Source organism: Electrophorus electricus, chromosome 14 (assembly GCF_013358815.1).
Source record: "Electrophorus electricus isolate fEleEle1 chromosome 14, fEleEle1.pri, whole genome shotgun sequence".
Classification (NCBI taxonomy): Eukaryota; Metazoa; Chordata; class Actinopteri; order Gymnotiformes; family Gymnotidae; genus Electrophorus; species Electrophorus electricus.
The window spans coordinates 13,129,609-13,153,643 of NC_049548.1; the positions used below are offsets into that span (position 1 = coordinate 13,129,609).

A 24,035-nucleotide genomic window follows, 5' to 3' on the forward strand; every position below is an offset into this window, starting at 1 on the left:
ATTCCCTTTAAGATTATTGAGAACCCGCTTCTTTGCTATGTTGAGCTCAAAAGCGAGACTGAAAAATAATTCATTAAAACTATTAGAAATTAAATAATTGTATGATTAAACAAATCATTTGGATGCTTTTGCCTAAGAAGGGAAATGGCTTTATAGTCGATGTAAATATAGGGCTCTTTTGCCCCAGAAGAGATCTGATAACTGTTTAAGACTTTGTGAAAGTCCTCATTAAATTGATGGTTTGCCCAGAATGCCGCATAAAACATTAGCGGGTAGAGGATCTACAGGGCAGTGTTGAAATGAAAACACTTTAATAAATATTTCATAATTAACTGACAAGAATGCTGACATAGTGCTTCTTGCCTTGGAGAGGGAGGTCCCTGGACAGGAAATTTGCGATGCTGTCTCTAATGGAAAATATTGAGACTACCAAAAAAGTAGATTCATTATGTTTCTCATTTAAGAATTCTATTGGCACATGGGGTGAGCTGCTTGGATAACCTATCGATTGTGGCAAAGAGGAATTTAGGGCTGTTTATGGCCATCAGCGAGGCTTGAAAAGTAAGTCTTCCTAGCTATTTAAGTTTAGTCATTGAACAATTTCAGTTGATTTTTTTAATATCAGTGTTGGCTATCAGCTTTATTCCAGTTTCTTGCAATCTCTTTGGAATCTTAAAATGGTGGTTAAAGTTTCTCCACAGGGCTTTAAAATGTCTAGACACAGACTTGGTTTTAAGTCAGGTCCTGGTATTAATGCATTTACTTAGTATTGAGGTGAAATGTTCAACTGAGCTGTCACAAGAGGAGTTGGTGAGAGGCGAGAGAGAGAGGGGTCAGTGAACGTTGCCACTGAATCGTCAATAAAATAGCACTTGCTGATGATTTCCTTATCAGAACTGGTACAGAAAATTCCAGATATTCCACAGATAACATAGTGATCAGAAATTCCGACATCCAAAATGTGAAACAGTAAAATCACTATTAATTAGCATATTTAGCGTAAGGGTTATCAAAGTGAATGTTAAAGTCCCCAGTGAGTAATATATTGTTAAAATTCAGAACAGTTCATGAAATTCTTCAAGGAAACCTGGATGTTGCCTTGAAAGGTGATGTAAAACCAGCACTGGAGCTGATCGTTTACCCTTTAGTTTCATTGTTGGTATTCATGTGTTTGGATGGTGGACCATTTGCATCCTACTAGTGCTGCGGATATGCTAACGGCATGGGGTTAGCTGTTGGTTTAAGGGTAAGAGGCACTGCAGTGTTGCAGGGTTTACAATGGCTCACCATCACATCTTTTCTGCCAACAGCAGTTTTGTGGTCAGAACTGACCGCTGATGTAGGGGGATGGATGCCGCCAACTGTCCACGGCCACAGATGGACTATAGCCTAACTTAATAGCTACTATGTTGTTGGAGTCTGCATGTGGTAGAATGGCTTAAGTGTAATTAACATTGTGTGGATTATACAGGACACTGCATGTTGTGGGTCAGGCGTGGACACCTGATGGGAATAGAATTGCACAGCCTTCAGGCTAAAACCCCCCTGTAGCCCAACTACAGTGGAAAGGAACGTGTAGTGTTTGAACATGTTGGGTCTCCAAAAAGGGGGAATAAAGCAGACGTGAAGGGATGGCCAGGACATTCAAAGACGAGAACTAGGGCCTCTGCTGCACTACTATTGATTGGCAATGTGCAAAGGCTTATTTGCGGTGTGCGAATCTATCTGCTCAGATCACCGCCTCCGACAGCTATCGACTGCCCAGTTTGGCCACCAGGAAGCAGAGATCCAGGCCAGCTCATCAGCACTGGCTTTGCAGAGCATGGATGGGTTTGACAAAAAAAAACCAAAACATTCTGGCAGGCTGATGAATCAAAATGTTTTTATTTATTTATTTTTGCATACGATGTGCAGATTCTAATAATACGCTTTTTTTTTCCCCTGGTTCTTTGTTTTAACAGGTATCTCCAGATTTTAAACACTTTTTTAATGGATGCTAACCACATAAGTAGCATTGCATTGACCCCCTTCATGTCACCTAATGCTAATTTCTCAGTACTATTAGTCATATGGTCCTAAGCATTTGTTTTGCTCATGTGTTTATCTGTGTGTTTTATACTATCAGAGAGTTTCAGTGTACTGGAAATATTTTCCCTCCTCTGTAGGGTGCAGCACTGAAATACGTCCCTACCATTGTCAATGATGTCAAACTGGTGTTCGACCCCAAAGAGCTGAGGTGAGTTCATTTGCTTCATACCTGCAGGATACTTAATGGTACATAGCAGGTTCTGTTAAAATCAAAAAATTATAATTAAGGGACAAATGATAGATTATCAGATGGAAGTAAAATTATTTTTATAAGACATCTTACATGACAAAGAAAACTTGTCACAGAGAAGTACTTCAATGTTTATGGTAGCACATTTTCTCTTGTTAAGACATTTATATTTGGTTATGGTCCACAGTAGGTGCAATGCTTCCTTCAATGTAGCCCACCCATCTCTTGTCCTGCATGGCCATTGTTCAGGGGCCACAAATTAAATCAAGGCTGAAGATAGGAATTACATTCTGCAAATTTGTCAAATTGGGATCTGTACGCTCGGTGAAAATGCTTGTTTGCCTCAGGGTCTTTAAGCAGCCCTGTGAACTCAGAACTGCTGTCCCAGCTCCTCTTCAGCCCATTATAGAATTAACTCCTGCTCACGGCATGCATAACTAGCTGATTTAATAATGTCAGACACACACACACACACACACACACATACACACACACACACACACACACATCCTCAGGTTCCATTGCTTTATGTCTTCGCTTTAAAATTCACAATGCACCCACCCCCCGATGGCTTCAGTGTGATTGGCTTCAGTGTGATTGGGTTTCTATAGAAACACGGGCCACCGATCAGACAGCAACTGTGTCCAGGTTAATATGTTTTGTGCTGAATAGCACCCTCCACCTGCTGGGATGCTGCCCTAGCCTTGTCACTGCCGGACCCGCATCCCTCTGTTACTCGAGGTTTTTCAGACCAGGTGCGGTGGACTGAGGCCTTCAACTCTTTTCGGTATGGGCATATTTAAATGGGCTTCCACATGCATGTTAGTGACGTCTTTTGCCCACAGGACAGTCTGACCTAATGGAAATTTGCTGGACCTTAGAGGAAAGTCATGGTGTTTTATTGCTGCAGCACACAGCCATGAAGCTTGTGTATTAGTAGTTAATTTGTGTGCTCATTGGGCCTCAATATAAATGATGACTTGGCCTTCAGTCCTGATAAATAGGGACCCCTGAAGACGTGGACCATATCTGAGCTGATTTGTGCCCGAGGAAGAGGAAAGGTGCCGGTGATTGGTAGGAATGGGGGCGGGGGCGGGGGGGCTCAGTATTCCTACAAGCATATGAGTGCTATATGAAGGAGACACTTCATATAAATTATAGTGAATTTTCTCATATCAGATAATCAAATGGTTTGAAGCCTCAATCGGTAATAACTGCGACAGCCATGCAGCAACTCCAGAGTCAGATCTGAAAGCACCAAAGGCCCGCAGACTGCTGGAGATTCTGACTGGCACATTAACCTAAATGCAGTATATATTAAGCCTTACACAGAACCGCCGAATAATTGTTTCTCCCTCCACCATACACGTTCTGTTTGGCCTCTGAGGGGTGTGTGTGTGTGTGTGTGTGTGTGTGTGTGTGTGTGTGTGTGTGTGTGTGTGTGTGTGTGTGTGTACACACCTGAATCTGGTAGTCCAGTATAGGCTGTGTGAAGGTCAGAGCCTGGCTAAAGGGAACTCGGTGTGTAGGGGATTCCTGGTGCACTTATTTACCCACAAAGATGGATAGGGGCTCACTTCACCATTCCTAACTGTGCTCTGTGGGCAGTCAAAATGGACATGCATGTATTTTTTGGTAGGCAGATGCACACACACAAACAGAGCAAGACCTATAACCCATTATTTTTTCCATCCTCATTTTCCCATCACCTGAGTAATTCAGTAGTGGTAAGCTGTCGCTGACACTTGCTGAGAGCCCTGATCCCTCCTCTCTTCCCCCTCATCCTGTTTTTTCCCCCCATTCCTTCATTGTTTCTTCTTTTTTGTCCCCTTCTTCCTGAGTTGTTGGAGGGTTAAACAGTTTTATTCACATTTCCTGCTGTTAGAGGCATTCCCGGCTGCCAGATTAGTGCTCCTGGGCCTGTGCCACATCCTGCAGTGCACAATACGGCGCTGTCGCGGTCTTGTTCCCTTCTGCAAGATAGTGTGCCAAGGTAGCTGCTGCCGACGCAACAGGCCTATTGCAAACATTCACCTTCCAGCCAACTCTGCCACAGGCATGTCTTTATACGTACATTTGCGTATACCACTGTGACGTTTTGGAATGGGTGCGTGCGTGCATGTGTGTAACACTGTGTGTGTGTGAGTTTGTTCTGTTCCGCAGGGAATACCACCCATCATGCGTAGCGTACCCATCACCTTGGTTGGTTGTCATGTTTGTGTCAGTGTGAGCGTATGTGCGCATTTACACATATGCGAGTTAACGGGGTCTGCCGATTCATGGGGTTTTAGGGTTTTAAAGGTTGTTAGATTCCAGATTCCAGGCACATTTATTCATTCAGCACTAGATGAAGTCAAAAACCGGAAGCTGAAACCCACTTGGGTTGACGTTGGGGTTCAAATAATATATTGCACTTTGTTAGTCATTTATATTCAGTGAAAATAAAATACAAGTAGCGATTACAATAAGTGTGTGTGTGTGTGTGTGTGTGTGTGTGTGTGTGTGTGTGTGCAGTAAGCTCTTCACTGAGTTCATACTGAAGGTACCCACCGGCCGTTTGGTCAAACAGAAGCTCCACTGCATGATTGACATCGTCCACAGCGATCTGTTCACACAGCATGGTATGTAAATACGCACGCACACATACACACACATGTCTTAAAGATAATTTCCTTTTTTGGAGTAGTGTGACCATGCTGATGGCTCTGTGTGTGTCAGTGTGAGGTAGTGTGTGCCCATATCTGAATATGGTCAAATTTATCTGAATGCACACAGCATGCATGTAAATGTCAGTGCCTTTCCCGGACACTCACCTATATTAGCTACACCTTAGTCTGCACTGATTCACTCTGCTGATTCCTCTTTCTGTGACTTTCAGCGACATTTATTCAACAGAAAAAACGTCAAGTATAATTTGTTTAAAAACAGAATAATATGAGCAGTTTTGTACCATGTCTTGAAATGGAACCTTCTTTTATTCAGAACTTTGTGTAGGTGCACAAGGCCTTAGTCAGCTATATATATCTGCTGACATCTCATTCAGTTGCCCCATCAAAGTGATCTTACATTTCATTGTTAAGGCTCTCATGCAGTACTGTTTTCAACTACAATAGTACTTTTTTTGGAAGGTATTACATTTGAGGTAGAACTCTACAGGGATGAAGGTCCCCTGTATATTTTATAGTGTTATAGATAATACACAGTGCTTTACAAAAACAATTAATTATAAATTGTTTCTAAAAATTACTGGAACATAATTGTTTTATGGTCACAAATTATGGTTCTGCTAGTACATGGTTATATTGCCTCATGCCATACGTTGCAGGCCTACGACTGCATATGCATCTCTTAACAGTATTTCATTATTAAAGGTCTGTTGTCATTCTACATGATGCAGGATGTTAATGATGCTGCCATTTCACAGTGTTGTCCATGCAATTGAATGCACATTTTAAGACCTGAATCCCTTATATCGTCTATATTAAATTAAGTTAAAACACATGATCTGTATTTGGATGGTTTTACAATCTAATACGATGAAAACCACTATCATCAGAGATATTTAAAGGGCTCCGTGTGTCTGAGCTGAGCTTTTCTTTCTTCTCGTGGGATTGTGTGTGTTGTCTGTATGTGAGCAGGTAGCACAAGTAGTAACTAGCAGTATCAAAGTCATTGTTTCAATCCATAGAGAACGCACATACTGTCATACTGATAAAGTCTCTCTGGATAAAAGACTCTGCCAAATGCTAAAATGAAGACAAATGATTGAATGTTAAGTAGCGCGTTAGCCGTTTTTTTAAATTCTTATCAGACTCCACACTTTGACATAACACACATGCACACAGACACTGAAACACACCAGGATTCTCCCCTGATGTAGACCTGGGTCTCGGAAGTTGCCTGTGATGCACTGCATGGTCCTAGAGCCCATCCGCTCACCCACCCGTCTGCAGCATTGGTCTGAGCGCTGCCTGTATTTTGTGAATGCCAGCTCAGCTGCACCTGGCTTAAGCATGCCAAGTCAACTTGTTTTAGCATCCAACTGTCATAATGTCTCTCTGTGCGTGGAAGTGTCCCAAACTGAGATGCGGTGCATCAGCAGGAACACATGGTGGCTCTGTGGGCCTAAATAGATAAGCATCATTCAGCCGCAGTTACTTATAGCTGTGTGTGTAGTCCTGTCCTAATTACAGCTTCCTTACACACACACACACACACACACAGAGTCTGTTATTCTTTCATGACTAAACTGTTCAGAAGATTTAGATCCTTTTAAAACATAATCCTTACCGAAAGTTGAGAAATGATTGCTGAATAGGTGAAACTGAAAAAAAGCTGCTGTGGCTTCCTGTGATTTATCGCTGAAATTCAGTCTTTACATTGAGGTATGTGATATTATGCTCCCATTCAGGATTTGGTTTGAGATATGTGAGCCATGCGCTCTCTGGTGTGGACTGTGCTGATCTGGGGACCAGTGCCTGGAGGTCTGCCTTTGGTAGGCGATGCTTATTCACAGTGCAGCTTCCGTTCTTTTTCAACCCCTCTCCTAGTCCATCATAGCCTGTTTGAAGAGGGAGAGAGTGTGCGTGCGTGCGTGTGTGTGTGTGTTTTTCTACGATAGTTCCGGTTGGATTCTTTTGCTTCACCCCTGGAGGATTTGGGTTTTATTTTCAGGAAAACGGACACACGTACACACAAACATGCACAGACTCTTGGGAACACATGTACACACACACACACATGCAGACTCTCTGGAACACACGCACACCAACACACACTAATGCTTTGGTCTCTGCTTCCCTGAAGATTTACTTTGATTCTGTTGTTGTTTGCAAAGAATATTTAACTAAAGATTTTCCTCATCCGCTTGTATCACAAAGCATTATTCTTAAAGAAAAGATTTTAAAAGCACACACACTCACACAGTTATATATATATATATATTGCTACGTTTGCAACTATCTTTGTGGCCATTATTACAAACTACTGCAGAAATATCAACAAATGTCTAACTGTGTGTGTGTGTGTGTGTGTGTGTTTTTTTTTTAATTTAATTTTTTTTTCTTCTTCTTCTTTCATCTCACACTTTAGTGCACCTATCACTGACCGGTCTGCTGGAAGTGATTATATTATATTGAAAGGTTTTAGACTCAGCTAAAACCTTTGGCCACACTGCTTTGTGTTTCTGACATACCTTAACAGTGTAACCTTCACGTTTCGTTGCAGTCTGCTGTTGGCTCGGCTTCTCTGTGAACATGCAGCCATTTAAATGATCTGTTTTCAGAAGTGTGCTCTCCTGGAGATTCACTGCTTCAGAAGCAGCAGGGGGAGGCAAGAATCAATTGCAAAATGTATTTGCAGTTTATTATTTTAATATAGATTATAGTTGTTGTTGTTGTTGTTGTTGTTGTTGTTATTATTTAAAAGTATGTCTGAACATAAATAGTAGCATCTAATATAACTTTAAATGGAGGAAATGGGTGTAGGGGAGCCTATTGTTAAAGCACTATGGGTTAGCACATACAGTATTAGAGATGTGTTAATTAATGCATGGTGGGAAGAGGAAGGAAAAACATGTCTATTAACTAATTTTGACCTGACTGATCCAAATGAACATTGTAGACTAATAATTATTAACACTTTCTGAATGATAATCGTGACTAATAAAGGACTGTGGCTACGAGAGTAAATGGGGAATGTGCTTGGTCGGAATGCCTCCAGTTTTCATTCTGGGCGTCAAAATATTCTTTGCTCTTTGAGCCGAGATGAAGCTTTTGATGACCAGTTTCACGCTTTCACCAACAGCAATAGAGCAACTAAATGGAACAGAGGTATAACACCGCATGTTTCCTACCCCATGTCTCTTGATCTTCGATTAAGAATGCTGCTCTTTGTCCTTGGGTAGTGGAATGTGTCCAGAAACTGCCTGTGCATGTTATGTTGTAATAAGACAAAGTATTTGTGTATGTTGAAGGAACGTCTCACCACTGTTTCGTACATTTGACCCGATGGTGTATCATTTTACCGTCAGACCTTCAGGATTTAGTGGTGCCGCAGTCATGCAGTGTAACTGGAATCCACTTTAGGCCGTCTAAAAACCCCCATCACGAGTCGGGGCCAGTGATGGCCTTGGCTTTGTCTGTGCAGCGAGAGTGGCTTTGAACCCACTGTACTACTACAGGTGTGCCGGCATTGAAACCTAGGTTTACCATCCTCCATGACTCCTTTTAAACCCAAAGTGCACTGAACCAGCAAATGCAAACATTGTCATTTTATCTGTGGGTTTAGGTTGTTCAGAAAAGTGCAATTGAATCACTTGGTAAAACCAAAGTGGAAAGAACAGAATTTAGTAAAGGCTCCGTACATCTAATGCTCTTACAGATGTGACACCTCAGATCTGTGCGTGGTCAGTAATGTTGGGTTGTCTGGATAAATAGCTTTGGGAATGCTTTTTTTTTTAAAGTGAGTGTGTTAGTTGAAGTGTGTGGCTTACCAAGTTTTAACATGTAATACAAGTCACATTTTTGTGATATTGCAGCCACATCTATGGTGCAGTTTTGATCTCTGTTGATGGCAACTGCAGGATCAGAATGGAACAGTACTTTTGTTAGCATATTTCTACTCTGCATCATACCCATTACTTTGACAGCCTGTTCTTCTAAATGTGCGCACCTGTCCGAGTGCTAGCTTTCACCCGAAATGTTTTTGGTTACTGCAGCGCGAGGTGCTGGAAACCCATTGGGCTTTGGCACATTTGGCTTTACTTCACAAGTGAATCGCTTTCACCTTCCTCTCTATATTGTCTCTGTGTTGAGGCGAGGTTGTGGCTCGCGGAGCATACAGCAGCCGCGCCGTGTGCGTGTCGTGCTCTTCAGAACGATGGGAGAGGGCTGAGAAGAAGCTTGCTGATGGCCTCTTCTTACAGGTGCATCCCAGTGCATCTCAGCGGTGCTAGGAGTCGCTAAGATAAGACATCACGGCTGTAGAACCTAACGTGAAGCTATTGCTCTTGCCATACGTTCCTTGAGATTTTCAATAGACACAGTGAGAGTGACGAGAGCTTCAGTGTGGATGTCCAGCTGTGAACATTGGCCTTAATGGCTCTGTATGGGTCCTGTACTTTGCCCAGGGATGGAAAAGCGAGCGATGCCTCCATGCCTTCTCCTGCTGTGTAATAAATCTGTCTCTGTTTGCCTCTCTCTCTCTCTCTCTCTCTCTCTCTCTCTCGCTTTTTCCCTCTGCCTCATCTCCCTCTCTTTCCTCCCTCTCTCTCCACCTCTTTCTCTCCCACATCTCCCTCTGTGTATCTCTGTATCTCTCTCTCTCTCTCTCTCTCTCTCTCTCTCTCTCTCTCTCTCTCTTTCTCGGACAGTGAGTTTCATTTGGACTGGGTTTATTAACAGTGTGGACTGGGTTTATTAACAGTGTGGACTGGGTTTATTAACAGTGTGGACTGGGTTTATTAACAGTGTGGACTGGGTTTATTAACAGTGTGGACTGGGCTCATTTAGAGTGATGAGATTCATTTGGACTGGGCTTGTTTACAGTGTGGACTGGGCTTAGATACAGTGTGGACTGGGCTTAGATACGGTGTGGACTGGGCTTAGATACGGTGTGAACTGGGCTTAGATACAGTGTGGACTGGGCTCATTTAAGATGGCGTGGACTAGGCTTAGATACAGTGTGGACTAGGCTTAGATACAGTGTGGACTGGGCTTAGATACAGTGTGGACTGGGCTTAGATACAGTGTGGACTGGGCTCATTTAAGATGGTGTGGACTGGGCTTAGATACAGTGTGGACTTGGCTCATTTAAGATGGCGTGGACTAGGCTTAGATACAGTGTGGACTGGGCTTATTTAGAGTGATGAGATTCATTTGGACTGGGCTTATTTACAGTGTGGACTGGGCTTATTTGTTTCCCTATTGACAAATTGTTTCCACACCATATTGCAGGACCATTTTATTTATTCATTTTTTTGTATACTACCTTGTCTTTCAGTTTTTTGCTTGATTGACACACATGCCCATCCCATTTCCTGCTATCTCTCATCCTTCTCTCTTTGATTGGCAGGCAGCATGCATTTGCCTTCCAGGCACCATCTGAGAGATCACTAGCTGATGAGAATCTGCAGGTTAAATGAAATATGGTGTTTCTTTGCCGCAGACGGATCTTTTTCCATATGTTTGATTTTTCCCTGTGTGGGTGTATATTATAAATGGAGAATACTAAACAGTGACTGCATAAGGTAGTGGCATGCCTCGTGCCAATAGGGCTTGCCAGTTGCAATGTGCTTTGCAATTTGTCTGTAGCAGGGGGGCAGGAAGTGTGTGGTGGGTGTGTGAGGTGTGGCGGTGCGTCTCTGTGTGTGCGTGCGTGCGCAGTGTGAGTGGGGTGTGTGCATGCACCCGTGTGTCTGAGTTCATAACTCTCGGATGAGTTAAGAGCATGTCAGACTGATCTGTCCCCGGTGCCTGCAATAAATATTAATATGGTTTGGGTTTGTACTTGGGTGAAGCCTTCTATGAAATGTGCTCCAAGGCCAGTAGAGATTGCAGCAGTGGACATAAATGTCATGTGGTAACTCCGATTCATGTGTGAATGTGACCATTCGAGAGAGTCACCCTGATTGCTGACTAAATGGCCATTAGCATCTGAGCGTTTTTGTAAGTGTGGTATTGCTATTTTCACTATTGTTATAGAAAAGAAAAAAAAAAAAAAAACCCAGTAACTTAGTTGGATAGTGTGTGGAGACTTGTGCCTGTGTGTATGTGCGCTAAGGCCAAGAGATATGTAAATAGCCAGTGAAAGCATGTGCCTTCTGCAGCAGACGTGAGCGTGGCTTTGTGTGCAGACTGCAGAGAGGTCCTGCTTCCACTGATGACTGACCAGCTGAAGTTCCACCTGGAGCAACAGGAAGAGCTTGAAGCCTGCTGCCAGCTGCTCAGCAACATACTGGAGGTGCTGTACAGGAGCGACGTGGTGAGTATGGACACACACTCTCTCACACACGTGCACTAGCAAATACACACATGCACACACGCGCACACCTTTACACCCTTAGCAATTTGCACGTGCCAGGCTACATGGCAGCCACAATACTGTTCATTCATTTACACTTACAGTTGAGATATGAGACTAGAGTGATATGAAACTGTATCCATATTTATCTCTCACACACATGCATGCAAAGTTGTATGTGAGCCTGCTCTGCGCCGGTGTGTTGAAATGAGGCCCCAGAGATATTATTCAAGCTCGTACTCGCACACAGTTTCTCTGCCATACAGGGGCACAGTATTGCCCACTGCTCTTGCCAGTCTCTGTTTAATGAGGCCATCTTACTCCACTCTCTGCACATTAGAAACAAATGATTATTTCATGGACATCTTGCTCCATAATTCAGTTCTACTTTATGAACTGTGCTGAGGTTCACTTCTTTTCTTGCTCTGGGTATTTCTCCATGTTCTCTCTCTACTTTCTCCCATTTTTGCCCTCTCTGCTTCAACTTTGTGTGTTTGTGTTTGTGTTTGTGTGTGTGTGTGTGTGTGTGTGTGTGTCTGTGTGTGTGTGTGTGTGTGTGTGTGTCTGTGTGTGTGTGTGTGTGTGTGTGTGTGTGTGTGTCTGTGTGTGTGTGTCTGTGTGTTTTACGATGGTTTACTCAGGTCTGCATCATTGTGATGTCTGCTGTATGTGTATACTGCAGACTTGGAGACATGAGCTTTAAATGATGAAGGCATCTTTGAACTGGGTTGTGTGGTGTGCATGCACACGCGGGTGTTGCGTAAGGCAAATGTCATAAATGACGTGTAGGCCTTATTTTTTTGTAGTTTGAGAGGTGGCTGATGCTCAGAGTTTAAGGAGGTTTGAGGAATAGCAGATTTAATAATTCACCTACTGCTGGGAGTCTCATTTTAGATTTCCCTGCAGACACACAAACAATCTAAGATCCAACCTGGAGCAAAGGCAGTATCAAGCTAATGGGCCTTTCAGGCTTCTGTGTAGTCCAAAAGGATTGCGTTCAGATTAGCACATTTCTTCAGCTGTGAAATATAGCTTTATACGTCCCTGGTCGGTTAAAATGTAAATAGCAGTCAGAAGATCATGTTTTGAGAATGTCTGCCTTCAAAAAACCATGATTATTGGTGCATGTGAATATGGGGCTTTTGGTGCACTGTATGACAGATATAATTTCCTGTTATGTGATGTCCAATAGCTCTTGTTCAATCGTGCGTTTGTGTGTGTGTGTGTGTGTGTGTGTGTGTGTGTGTGTTGATTTCCAGGGTCCTACACAGTGGCATGTTCAGATCATTATGGAGAAGTTGCTGAGGACTGTGAACCGGACTGTGATCTCAATGGGTCGAGACTCTTCCCTGATAGTAAGCCTGTGCTTTCTTCTGCTCCTGCACTAAGCCTGACACTGCCTTGCTGGGCCCCCTGGGCCCCTGACAGTGCCTCGCTGGCTCCCACAAGCCCCTGCCAATGCCTCGCTGGGCTCCCCCGGGCCCCTGACAGCTGGATGTTTCTATGCAGTTCAGCCTGATGGATGCTGGTGCCACTGCTTCACTGGTGGGCAGTACTTCCTGTAGGCATTACTTCATCCTCCACATCTGCATTTAATAATGCAGTTAATAAGTGTTAATAAGTGGGTTACAGCCTAGTTACTGTGCTTTTTGCATAGTTTGGAGTAGAATCACATGCGTACATGAGCGTACATGCACAGACTCTCAAACACAAACTGCCATAGAGCAGCACATGAGAAGCGGGTTAATGCTGGCTAAACTCTAGCACCCCTCTTTGCAACAGACATATATAAATTACTGGCCATTTCATTTACTGCAGAAGTGCACTCTTATTCTCCATCTTTCCTTTCTATTGCTCTGCCTTTCTCCCTTTCATGCTCTCACTCTCACTCACACCCTCTCACACGGTCACTCCCTGGCTACATCAGGTTCTTTCTCTCTGAAACACACTTGCGTGTACGTGTGCACATGCGCACACACTTTATATGTGTGATGAGGATTTAGACCACACCAATTCAGCTTCACCTTATTACAGGTCCAGTTCTTGGCCTCTTTAATTAACCTAAATGTGTTTTGGTTTTTTTTTCGTTCTGAAGGACTGGAAACACTCAGAGCTTGCCGGATTTGAGCTTAGATTTATTCTTAAAGGTGGATATAGATCTTTCTTTTTGTCACCAGGGTTTCTTCTTATTGGTTTGCTTCTGTGCGTGATAAAGATCATTTTGTGTGTGTATGTGTGTGTGTGTGAGAGAGTGTGTGCATGCATACTCATTTACTGTTATTTGATCTCAGGTGGCTTGTTAGAGAGGGCTTATATTTTGCCGTGGTTTGCGGGGAGTGCGTGGCCCCGCTCGGGGCTGTCCTTGTGTGCCCTTCTACCAGCCCCTGACTGTTCTAACCTATCAACTCTCACCACTGCTTTTATAGTGATATTACCTCTTTCCTTGAAGGTCATTACCTTTTCTAGTCCAAAATCACACTGTTTTTGTGGCGGTTTGTGTGGGTCATGGCTAAATATGCCAGTTTCACTAATATTGTTAACTTGAAACTTCTTTATATTTGGTTCTGTTAAATGTGTATGAAGTATCATAAAGACCATCTAGAAGGTATTGTACCATTCTCTTCATTCAGGGTAGTAGCAGTTGCCATGACGATTTGTCTACAGAAACAACAGTATTTGAGCACATTTGAAAAGTGCACATCGCGCTCCCTCTCTCTCTCTTTCTCTTTATTTATATGTATATATATATATATATATATATATATATATATATATATATATATATATATATATATATGTGTGTGTGTACATATAAATATATATGTGTGTATATATATATATATATAAATATATATGTGTGTGTGTGTGTGTGTGTGTGTATATATATATATAAATATATATGTGTGTGTGTGTGTGTGTGTGTGTATATGTATGTATATATATATATATATGTATGTGTGTGTGTACATATAAATATATATGTGTGTATATATATATATATAAATATATATGTGTGTGTGTGTGTGTGTGTGTGTGTGTGTATATATATATATAAATATATATATGTGTGTGTGTGTGTGTGTGTGTGTGTGTGTGTATATATATATATATGCATGCATGCATGCTTGTTTCCAGAGAGCTGTTCAGGGACACAGTTATTTATAGTGGAAGGATGAACTTCCCTGTTGTTTGGAATATTGGTGCAGCGTTTTCAGAGCTGCAGCGGTTTCAGAATAAGAGCTGTTTGTGTTTGCGTTCCATGTTTGTATCTTGCAGTTAGAAATGTCCTTTCTGGAAGTCATTCTTTAAAAGTGCAGAGTGTTCCAGTGCTTGTCTTGACTCAGCCAGATCTGCCTCTCTCAGACGCTGCTTAATACACTGCCGTTGGCCACAGGTCTTTGCGGGCTTTACCCTTTACCTCTCCTCTGATGGCGAGCCCTCGGCGTGTCCTAGCGGTCCTACTCGGGGCCTTCCTCTGCCATCACGGCGCACTCACGCTGCATACCCAGAGCACGGGCCTTCGTCCTAACAGACGTGAGGATTCCGTTTACGCGTAGCATAACCGTTGCATTTGATGTGGAGAACACAGGTGTCACACCTGCCTCTTGTGTGTTGTCTTTTCGCAAAGCATTGCTTGTGCCTAGAGAGGTCAGGCCGTGGTACTGGCCTGTCCCAGGGCCCTTTCCACTCCGTTCACATTTTTATTTTTCCTTCCCACTTTCCAAGGCGGCATGAACAGGTGTTTGGACTCTTAATAGGATCCACCTTGAGCGGCTGCAGGGTGAGGAAAGCCAGCCCAGAGGTGCAGTGTGAGCACTTAGCCGCCGCACTGCTTCTCATCTTAGTCCCTGTTTGCTTTTCGTCTCTCCTTTTCTTCTTCACATCTCCCTCCCTTCCTCTCTTCCTCCCCACTGCAGCAGCTAGTGGGTCCAGTAGTAGCTGTATAGACAGTCGACCCTTACGACTCGCGCTAAATCCCAGCCACTGAAACCCTAATGCTAAGATCACATAACGCACCTCTTCAGCTCCCACAGAGAGCCGTTCGGCCGTCCCCCGCCTTTGCTGACCACTGTGCTCTGTGGCTTTGCAGTAAATCTGCCCCCCCCCCAAGTGGAAATTGCAGCCACGGTGGTTCAAAGGCATAAAGAACAGCCCTAATGTCCTTAAGCGTTTAAAGCGTTCCATCTTTATTTAACGGCCAATAAGAGCAGCTTGAATTTTTAAAGGCCCCGTGCCTGAGTTAGTACTGAGCCGCATTGCACAAATGAGCAGCTGGGGATGTGGGGGCTTTCTTCCGTATGTGCAACTCCTTTTTTTCATTAATGTGTTCATAATTTTGAAATATTTGTGTAGGCATGTTGCATCTGTATGTGTCAACGTGCATGTGCATTGTGCAACATTGCTCAGCAAACCACCTCTCTACAGTGTACTTGCCCATCAGACCTGAGATTCAAATTTATGCATTAAGTTGCCTCATCCAGATTCTGCTGTGTATGAGTGTAGAATTCAGATTGTACACACACACACACACACACACAAAAAGAAAAAACTCTATGCCCTGCCTGCAGATATGACAGTTTGGCTGTATTAACCTCTTTTTCTCCAGTGCTTTTCACACTATAGAAACACATCTCTACTGACATCGCGGCTCATGACTGCACGTGTGCATTGCACCGTTTCCTCTCCTAGTGCAGCTAGGAATGGTTCCCCCCTCATTATAGGTGTTCTAACAAAGGACTTCATGGGTTACTTTTGTGACCCACGCGTTCTCTAGCTGAAATAACCCACCCAACTTACATGCATTGCATGTTTAATGTACATCGCGCTGCAGGTCCAGGTTCGTTCTTGGTCTCTGCTCTCGAACAGCTCGCCTTCTCTGTCTTCTGTCTCATTCACACTTCTGTGCCACTCCTCATTTGTCTCAGCCCCTTTTCCCTCTGTATTTAGCAATCTCCACTTTAAATCACTGTGCACCTTTTGAATGTAAAAAAACACCTGCAAGTTGTCTGCAGTGGGAGGGGAGAGTAGAGAGTGATTGGTTCCTTGAGGTGAATGACAGTCCGTTGTTTTAGCATAAGAACCTGCACTCCCAGATAGGTTTCTATTGCACGGAGAATGATGTATTATGTTGTGGGTGTTTATGATGTACTTGAGCATGAAACTCGTGCCAGTGTATTTAGTTTTGCTGAATCTCCTCGTTCTAGTATGTTAAAGATGAGCTTTCCAGGGAACCTCTGAAGGATGACGCTGTTTATGGCAGCCAGACGGCACCCACACGTAATGAACTTTCAGTTGTCTCTGCCGGGTGTTTGTGACGGCTTTCAAAAGCATTTACAAACGTTTACTTTCAAATACAGTGCATGTACCCAGTTCAGACGAGGTAAAAAAAATCCTTTAATAAAAAACACTTTTTATTTTTCTTATTATTTTTTAAATGCAACCAAACACCATTATGCATTATTCGTGTTTGAACATGGTCAAGTATTCAGATGAGAGAGCTGTTTTCTTTCCTTCAGGTTTTATTTTGTATATTAAATTGTTTGATTTTAAAAACAGTATAAAATGCACAATATTGCACATAGTGAATCAATTGCACTTCTTTAAGGTACAGATAACATCTAAGTCTCTCTCCACGCTACAGTAGAACTATTCAAGAATCAAATTCTTTGATATACAAGAGAAGCGAGCGAAAGTGGGATAAGGTATTTTATTCTAGCCGTCAGAAACGGAGAGAGGTTTAGAGGCCATGAGATCAGACAGACACTCTCCTAAGTAGAATTGTCCTTGGAGTTGAGGAGTTCACGGCTTGGAGATGGCTGGGGTCTGCTCTCGTGAAACCTGTAAGCCTCGGGCTGCAATTGGCTCCGCCGGTGCCGTTCTTGTGCACGTTCTACTCCACGGGCTGCTGGCCCAGATGCTGCTAGTCCTGACTGGATGTCCTGCTCCCTAGAAAGCTTGATTCCACACAACTGTTGGTTTTTTTTTTTTTGGTTTTTTTTTAAGGAAAAAAAAAAAACTCCCAAAATAACAGCAACAACCAAAAAAAAGCTTAAGGATATTACATAAGATGCTGATGTTGACTATTAGGGTTTCGAGGCCTGTGTGCTGAGAGCAGTGATTTTGGAGGGGGGAGGAGGCGTGTCTGCCCCCTGGCTGCACCGCTGGGCTGACTCATCCAGTGCCAGGGTGTCTGCTTCCTTATCACGTGTGAGGTCAGTGTGCCCTGTTGAGGACGCATGGGTATGCGCAGAGGCCGCCTTACAGGTGTTCTGTAGGTATCTCTGAGCACCGTTCAAACACGATGGCTGCAAAGTCATTGGCGTTAACATCTGACATTATATGCTGTGGAGCACATGGCTGTATTCCTCCTCAGTGGGGTTGTGAAAAGGAGAAAGTTGGATTTGAAATAGAATTTAATTTCTACAATCCTGATGCATCAGGAATATCGTCCTGTTTCTTTTTTGTTTTTTTTCTCCATCTTTTCAACATTTTACTAATCCAGTAACACTGAAGCAAGATATAAGTTCATATAATGTATATTAGAAAATCTGAATTTAATGCTTAATATTACGAATATAGAAAAATAAGTGATGTTCAGTTTTTCCCCTTTAAATTAGTATCTCAAAGTTAATAGATGTGTAGAACTTCAGAAACTTGGATTTATATAGAAATTTGATACATAACTGAAAGTTTTTTTATTTAATTTTTTTTATCCTTGTTCTCCATAGTTTGAGAATATCCTTTCACTTTTATCCAGAAGCCCATTTAAATCTCTGTTTCCCCTTTGTCATCTCCAGTAGACTTTATTCAGTCTGAAGTATTATTGTGCTTTGTCTTCATGGCAAGACTCTGGTCATGTTGATATCCATGAATGGCAATAATAGGAATAGGCTAATGTCTTTAGTCCAGGGAATCTGTGGACTACTGTATTTAGTTCAGGGAAACTGGACTGCTGTCTTTAATCCAGGGAATATGTGAATTGCTGTCTTTAGTCCAGGGAATCTGTGGATTGCTGTCTTTTGTCCAGGGAATCTGTGAATTGCTGTCTTTAGTCCAGGGAATCTGTGGACTACTCTCGTTTTGTCCAAGGAACCTGTGGACTATTTTTAGTCCAGGGAATCTGTGAATTGCTGTCTTTTGTCCAGGGAATCTGTGAATTGCTGTCTTTAGTCCAGGGAATCTGTGGACTACTCTCGTTTTGTCCAAGGAACCTGTGGACTATTTTTAGTCCAGGGAATCTGTGGACTGATGCCTTTTTTCCAGAGAATCTGTGAACTACTATATTTAGTTCAGGGAATTTGTGGACTACAGAATTAGTGGTCTTTAGTCCACTGTCCAATATATCTATAATGCAAGTAAGCAAACAAATAAATAAGCAGCTCTGAGCCTATGAATAAACTCATCATTGAATAAAGATGTTTTCTACATGTGGCTAAATAAATAATGATTATTTGTTACTGTGTAGATTTTATTTTATATATATTTAAATGCATGAGGTTAACCCACGTTAATCCAATCTCATTTCGCACCTTGCTGAGCTGCAAATGGGGGGATTTTACGCTCTATTTACGGGAATTAGTCCAAAAATATTCCCTTTTTTCTGCACTGAATTGGGAAATACAGTCCCAAGTAGAATCTATTTTAGATTTCAAAGCACATTCTGGTGTTTTCCAGTCAGGTTGCATGTCCAGGATCCAAAACGTTTTATTTTTTCATTTCACTCTTAAAATATCCCAAAGAGGATGACGAGCTGTTGACAAAGGGTAGAAATCGGGGCAAATCAGAGGAAGGAACGGGGGTGGTTGGGGTTGAGGGGGCGTGTCCTGCTCCTGCTCTCAGAGGAACCAGAGTTTCCAGCGCGCATGCTTTTTAGCCTCGACTTTGGACTTGCGCTTGGGTGTTGAAGAGAACGCCTCCTGGGGGTAAGGCAGTGAAGTGAAGGGAGTGTCCTCTGCTGAGCACAGCTTCTTCATCAGAGGCTGCAACTTGTCCTCCTGCTGCTTAAAGTCCAGCTCCACACTAGAGTGAGAGAGAGAGTGAGAGAGAAACAGACAGACAGAGAGGGCTATTACTGAGGAGTTTCTCTGCACATATCCCTCTAACTCCATGAGAGAGCCCTGTCACGTTAGACATTCGGACCCTGAGGACGACCTTCAGTGGTTAAAGTATTGTTTGAAAGAGGGTTGTATTGGACTGTGAGAGTAAGATTAATAGTTGCAATGTTCTAATTCTTGTGCCACAAATGTGCACATTGAAACAGAAACACATGCTATCTTAAATCCTCAGTAGAGACAATAGGGCTCCTCATTGTGACTCAAGCCGTGTGTGTGTGTGTGTGTGTGTGTGTGTGTGAGTGATTGAGTGATTTGGTTATAATGAGTTCTGTCAGATCAATCTGTAAACTTCCTGCTGGGCAGCTGTGTGTGTGAACAGATGATTATTTGTTTGTCTTTTTCTTTCTTATTATTCTTTTGATGAGTCATACCAGACTTCCTTGGATGGCTGGATGTTCATTACTTCACCTTCCTCAATTATACATACACATGAAAACACACACATATACACACACACACACACACACACACACACACACACACACACACACACACACACACACACACACACACACACAGTTATAACCTGATGAGATTTCACTTCTTGCAGCACATGGCACACTGGCTAAGGTGTACCCCAGAGGTCTGTAAACTGTTGTCATTATGTCGGTAGGGGTGCACAGCTGACACAGCTGTCTCCCACCCCCCCAACCTTCCTCCCTCTCTCCCACCTTCCTCTCCCTCGCTGAGTGAGGAGGCTTAGCATAAAGCACTTAACAAACAACAGGAGGAAGATTCATACTTGGTCTTTTACCAGATTGTAGAAAATTGATGGCCTATAGCAACGCCATTTTAAGTATAGCATTAAATGAAAATCCCATTCTCAAATAACAGCTTTTCTGCATTTTTACAGTATTTTAAAATGACATTTTTCTTCTTTTATTTTGTGAAATGCACAAGATTTAGTACAAAAATTACCTCACACTGTGTACCACAAAAAAATAGTCATGCACTGCGTCCAACCGAATGAGTATATTAACATATTCACCAAATCTATAAACAAAAAAATCTACTTAAAATCTGACCTTTTTCTGCTCGTATTGCAGGTATACTTGCTGTGCAAGATTTAGTTACCTGCATTCCTGCAACTGTCAGGGGAGGAGGTATAGCATTAGTTAAGACAACAGACCTAAACGAGCTGCACCATGGTTGGCCATGTTAATAGAGCTATGTGCTTAGTAGACCTCTGTGATTGGTTGGGTTCTTTATTTGTCTTGAGAGTGTCGAGTAGCTTTGTCTAGGAAGACCTGACTGTTGACACAATGTGAACGGAATCATTTGAGTAATGGTGCAGCTCTGTTGTGATTTCTGTGATTGTTTCTGAGTAGGCCTTCTGATGTTGTAGCGATCTTGGTGTCAGAGTAATAATATTCATGCAACTAGGCATTTGATGAGCTGTGTCTCTTGTATGGTGCATCTTGGGACTGGGCCTTTGGCCAGATTGCTGCTGTGTACACTCATCCAGCCCCTAGGTGGCGCTTGGCTCAGGTCTCCTTGGCTGAGCTCTCTTCATCAGGCAGGTGGTCCTGGAGGGGCAAGGGGAGGTGGAGGAGTGCTTCTGAAAGATTAATTGCTTTTTTTTGAAGTGGGATCAAAATAATGAAATCAGAGATTCTTCTACTATATCTGCAGAAAGAGGCATGAGAGACATGCCACCTTAAATAGCTCATGCATCTGAGGATCAACGGACGACCCCTACTTCACCTTTACTGTTACTTTCTGAGAGCTTCTGGAGCTTTGGTGTGGATCATAAAGATCCAGGAAGGAGACTGCACATGCTGTGATGGGTGTTGTGCCTTAGCCATGTTGATCAGACCTGTGTTGTGCATCGGTGCAGACGCCTGCCCCACGCTGTGTATCGGTGCAGACGCCTGCCCCGCGCTGTGTATCAGTGCAGACGCCTGCCCCGCGCTGTGCATCGGTGCAGACGCCTGCCCCGCGCTGTGTATCAGTGCAGACGCCTGCCCCGCGCTGTGCATCGGTGCAGACGCCTGCCCCGCGCTGTGTATCGGTGCAGACGCCTGCCCCGCGCTGTGCATCGGTGCAGACGCCTGCCCCGCGCTGTGCATCGGTGCAGACGCCTGCCCCGCGCTGTGCATCGGTGCAGACGCCTGCCCCGCGCTGTGTATCGGTGCAGACGCCTGCCCCGCGCTGTGCATCGGTGCAGACGCCTGCCCCGCGCTGTGTATCGCTGCAGACGCCTGCCCCGCGCTGTGCATCGGTGCAGACGCCTGCCCCGCGCTGTGTATCGGTGCAGACGCCTGCCCCGCGCTGTGCATCGGTGCAGACGCCTGCCCCGCGCTGTGCATCGGTGCAGACGCCTGCCCCGCGTTGTGCATCGGTGCAGACGCCTGCCCCGCGCTGTGCATCGGTGCAGACGCCTGCCCCGCGCTGTGCATCGGTGCAGACGCCTGCCCCGCGCTGTGCATCGGTGCAGACGCCTGCCCCGCGCTGTGCATCGGTGCAGACGCCTGCCCCGCGCTGTGCATCGGTGCAGACGCCTGCCCCGCGCTGTGCATCAGTGCAGACGCCTGCCCTGTGCATCCGCCTCCTGCTGCCTTTACTCAAGCTTGCACTTATGGCTCAATGGAAGATGTTGGCCGTGTCTTCATTCCTAACTTTACAATAGTAAATAACCCATTGCATATCATCTGTAGGAGCAATAAAACTGTCTCGTTACCACAGATAAACATTATTCGTAGCAAAAGGCTTTCTAAAATGTCTTGTCAACTTCTCAGCTGAGCCTTAGCCCATATAGCAGTGAGAGGTGTCTGTGTAGAGGGCCTATAGAGCACAGAGGGAGGGATATTCTGCACTGTCTGACACTACCTTTAGGTGAATGGCATCACAAAGCCTTTTAATGCTGTATACCCAAAATCCCTCTTCAATATATTTTCTAAGTGTGGCAGCTCAGGAGTGGGTAGGTTTATTTTAGACATGGGTCTCCTATGACTTCTAGCCAAACGTAAAATACTGGACTTTTTTTGTTTTACTGGACTTTTTGAGCTTCTGATGATGAAAAATGAAATGTGTTGTGTTGCATGCATGAGCAGTTTAAATTCATCCACATGGCTTTATGGAAGATGAGTTTTCAGATATGCTGTTCAAAATACACCAAGCACAAAACCTCATCTCTGATGTTTACACTGGTGAACCCTGTAACCTGATACATACAGAAGAAAGTGATTGGCCCGATGAACCAGGTGGATGCACCAATTGTGCGCACATGTATGTGCACGCAAGTCAGGGAGAAACTGTCGCTGCTCCTTCAAGGACTTGCCCGTGTGTGAGAGTGAATGAGTGAGATGGGTCTTTCCTCACAGGCCAAAGGCAATGCTGCTATTAACAAATTAATCACAGTGCAGACCCTTGTAATTATGCCCTTATCAATCCAGCCTTATACTCACTATGGCAGTCAGAGAGAGAGAGAGAGAGAGAGAGAGGAGCAGGCCAATCACTGATTATCTGGATAAGGCAGGGGTGTCAGAAGCCAGAGCTTTAAGCTGCTCATAGAATTCTGCAGTGTAATTGATGATGGCCTCATTATAGCTGTTTATCTCAATATCTCTGAGCGGCTGCTTTGTTCTAAGAACCTTTAATCCTTTAGGGCATTTGTCAGCTGCAGACAGGAAGAGTTTGTCCTTCAGTATCAAACGCTGATCAGTCTGTCTGTCACACACTGAGTCTTTAGCTGAGAATTTTCAGCATTTCTCCACTGGCTTCTGTGCTATGGCCAAGTTCTGCTGCTAATCTGAACTCGGATCTAGTCGCGCACTGTGTTGTCCACTGCATGACAGAGCTGTGATATTAGCCAGGGCACTGGAGGCTGTTGTCATCATGCGATTTACCACACAACACTAATGTAAACAAACACATAACAGCAACAATGGAGGAGCTTCAAGTTCTGATTTGCCTTTTACTCAACACTTGGTTTTATGTTACGAGTCAGGGACAATGTAAACTGATTCCATTGTACTGTTACTCAAGATTGTGTCTACTCTGTAATAAACAGCAGAAAAAGAGGCAACTGTAGCAAGTTACATTTACATTACATTTATGGCATTTAGCTGACACTTTTTTCAAGGCTTGAACTGGCAACCTTCCGATTACAAGCGGAGTACCTTAAGCACTGAGCTACCACTACCCAAAGCGTTTTATTTATTTGTTTATTTGTATTTATTTTTATTTATTTATTATTATTTTTTAAAGACCCTTGGTATGCCAGAACAAAGAGGAACCAAACTCAGCTCATCCTTATGTACAGTAAGGGTCGCTTGGGAGCGAAAAAAGCATCAGATCACACAATCACGGCTTGGACCCCATGCCTTGCCATGCCATCCTGCCCGGTGGTCTGCCGGAAGGGGGCCGGCCCGCGTGCTCATCCCAGCCCTTCTGTGACCATTCCCCAGAGGCCAAAAACATCTCTGTGGGTGAGCAGCGACACGCAGGTACACCTGCTGTGGGCACGTCTCTGCTGAACATAATGATTGGAGTTTGCAGTACGACGGGGACGTGGGCGCCGAGCATGACTGAACCCAGTGTTTCCCCGCTGTAGGGGAGGACTGTACGCTAGGAATCGCTCGGCCCGGCCCAGCAGACCGAGGCCGACGCAGGCGCTTGAT

The 24,035-nt window shown here is 43.9% G+C and overlaps 2 protein-coding genes across 5 annotated transcripts in view; one reads left to right on the plus strand and one right to left on the minus strand.

The window, feature by feature from the left end:
• The window catches only part of dock1 (dedicator of cytokinesis 1), a 184,064-nt gene that overhangs the window by 56,747 nt on the left and 103,282 nt on the right, over positions 1–24,035 (plus strand). For all 4 annotated transcript variants that reach the window (XM_035533660.1, XM_035533661.1, XM_035533662.1 and 1 more), the window contains 4 exons: positions 2,166–2,236; positions 4,793–4,899; positions 11,133–11,260; positions 12,559–12,654. In XM_035533660.1, coding sequence (XP_035389553.1) covers positions 2,166–2,236; positions 4,793–4,899; positions 11,133–11,260; positions 12,559–12,654 — 402 coding nt within the window. The remainder of the gene's footprint in view (positions 1–2,165; positions 2,237–4,792; positions 4,900–11,132; positions 11,261–12,558; positions 12,655–24,035) is intronic.
• The window catches only part of insyn2a (inhibitory synaptic factor 2A), a 32,291-nt gene continuing 25,001 nt past the window's right edge, over positions 16,746–24,035 (minus strand). Inside the window, exon 4 of the mRNA XM_027017490.2 lies at positions 16,746–19,318. Within this exon, the coding sequence (XP_026873291.2) occupies positions 19,135–19,318 (184 nt within the window). The 3' untranslated portion in view covers positions 16,746–19,134. The remainder of the gene's footprint in view (positions 19,319–24,035) is intronic.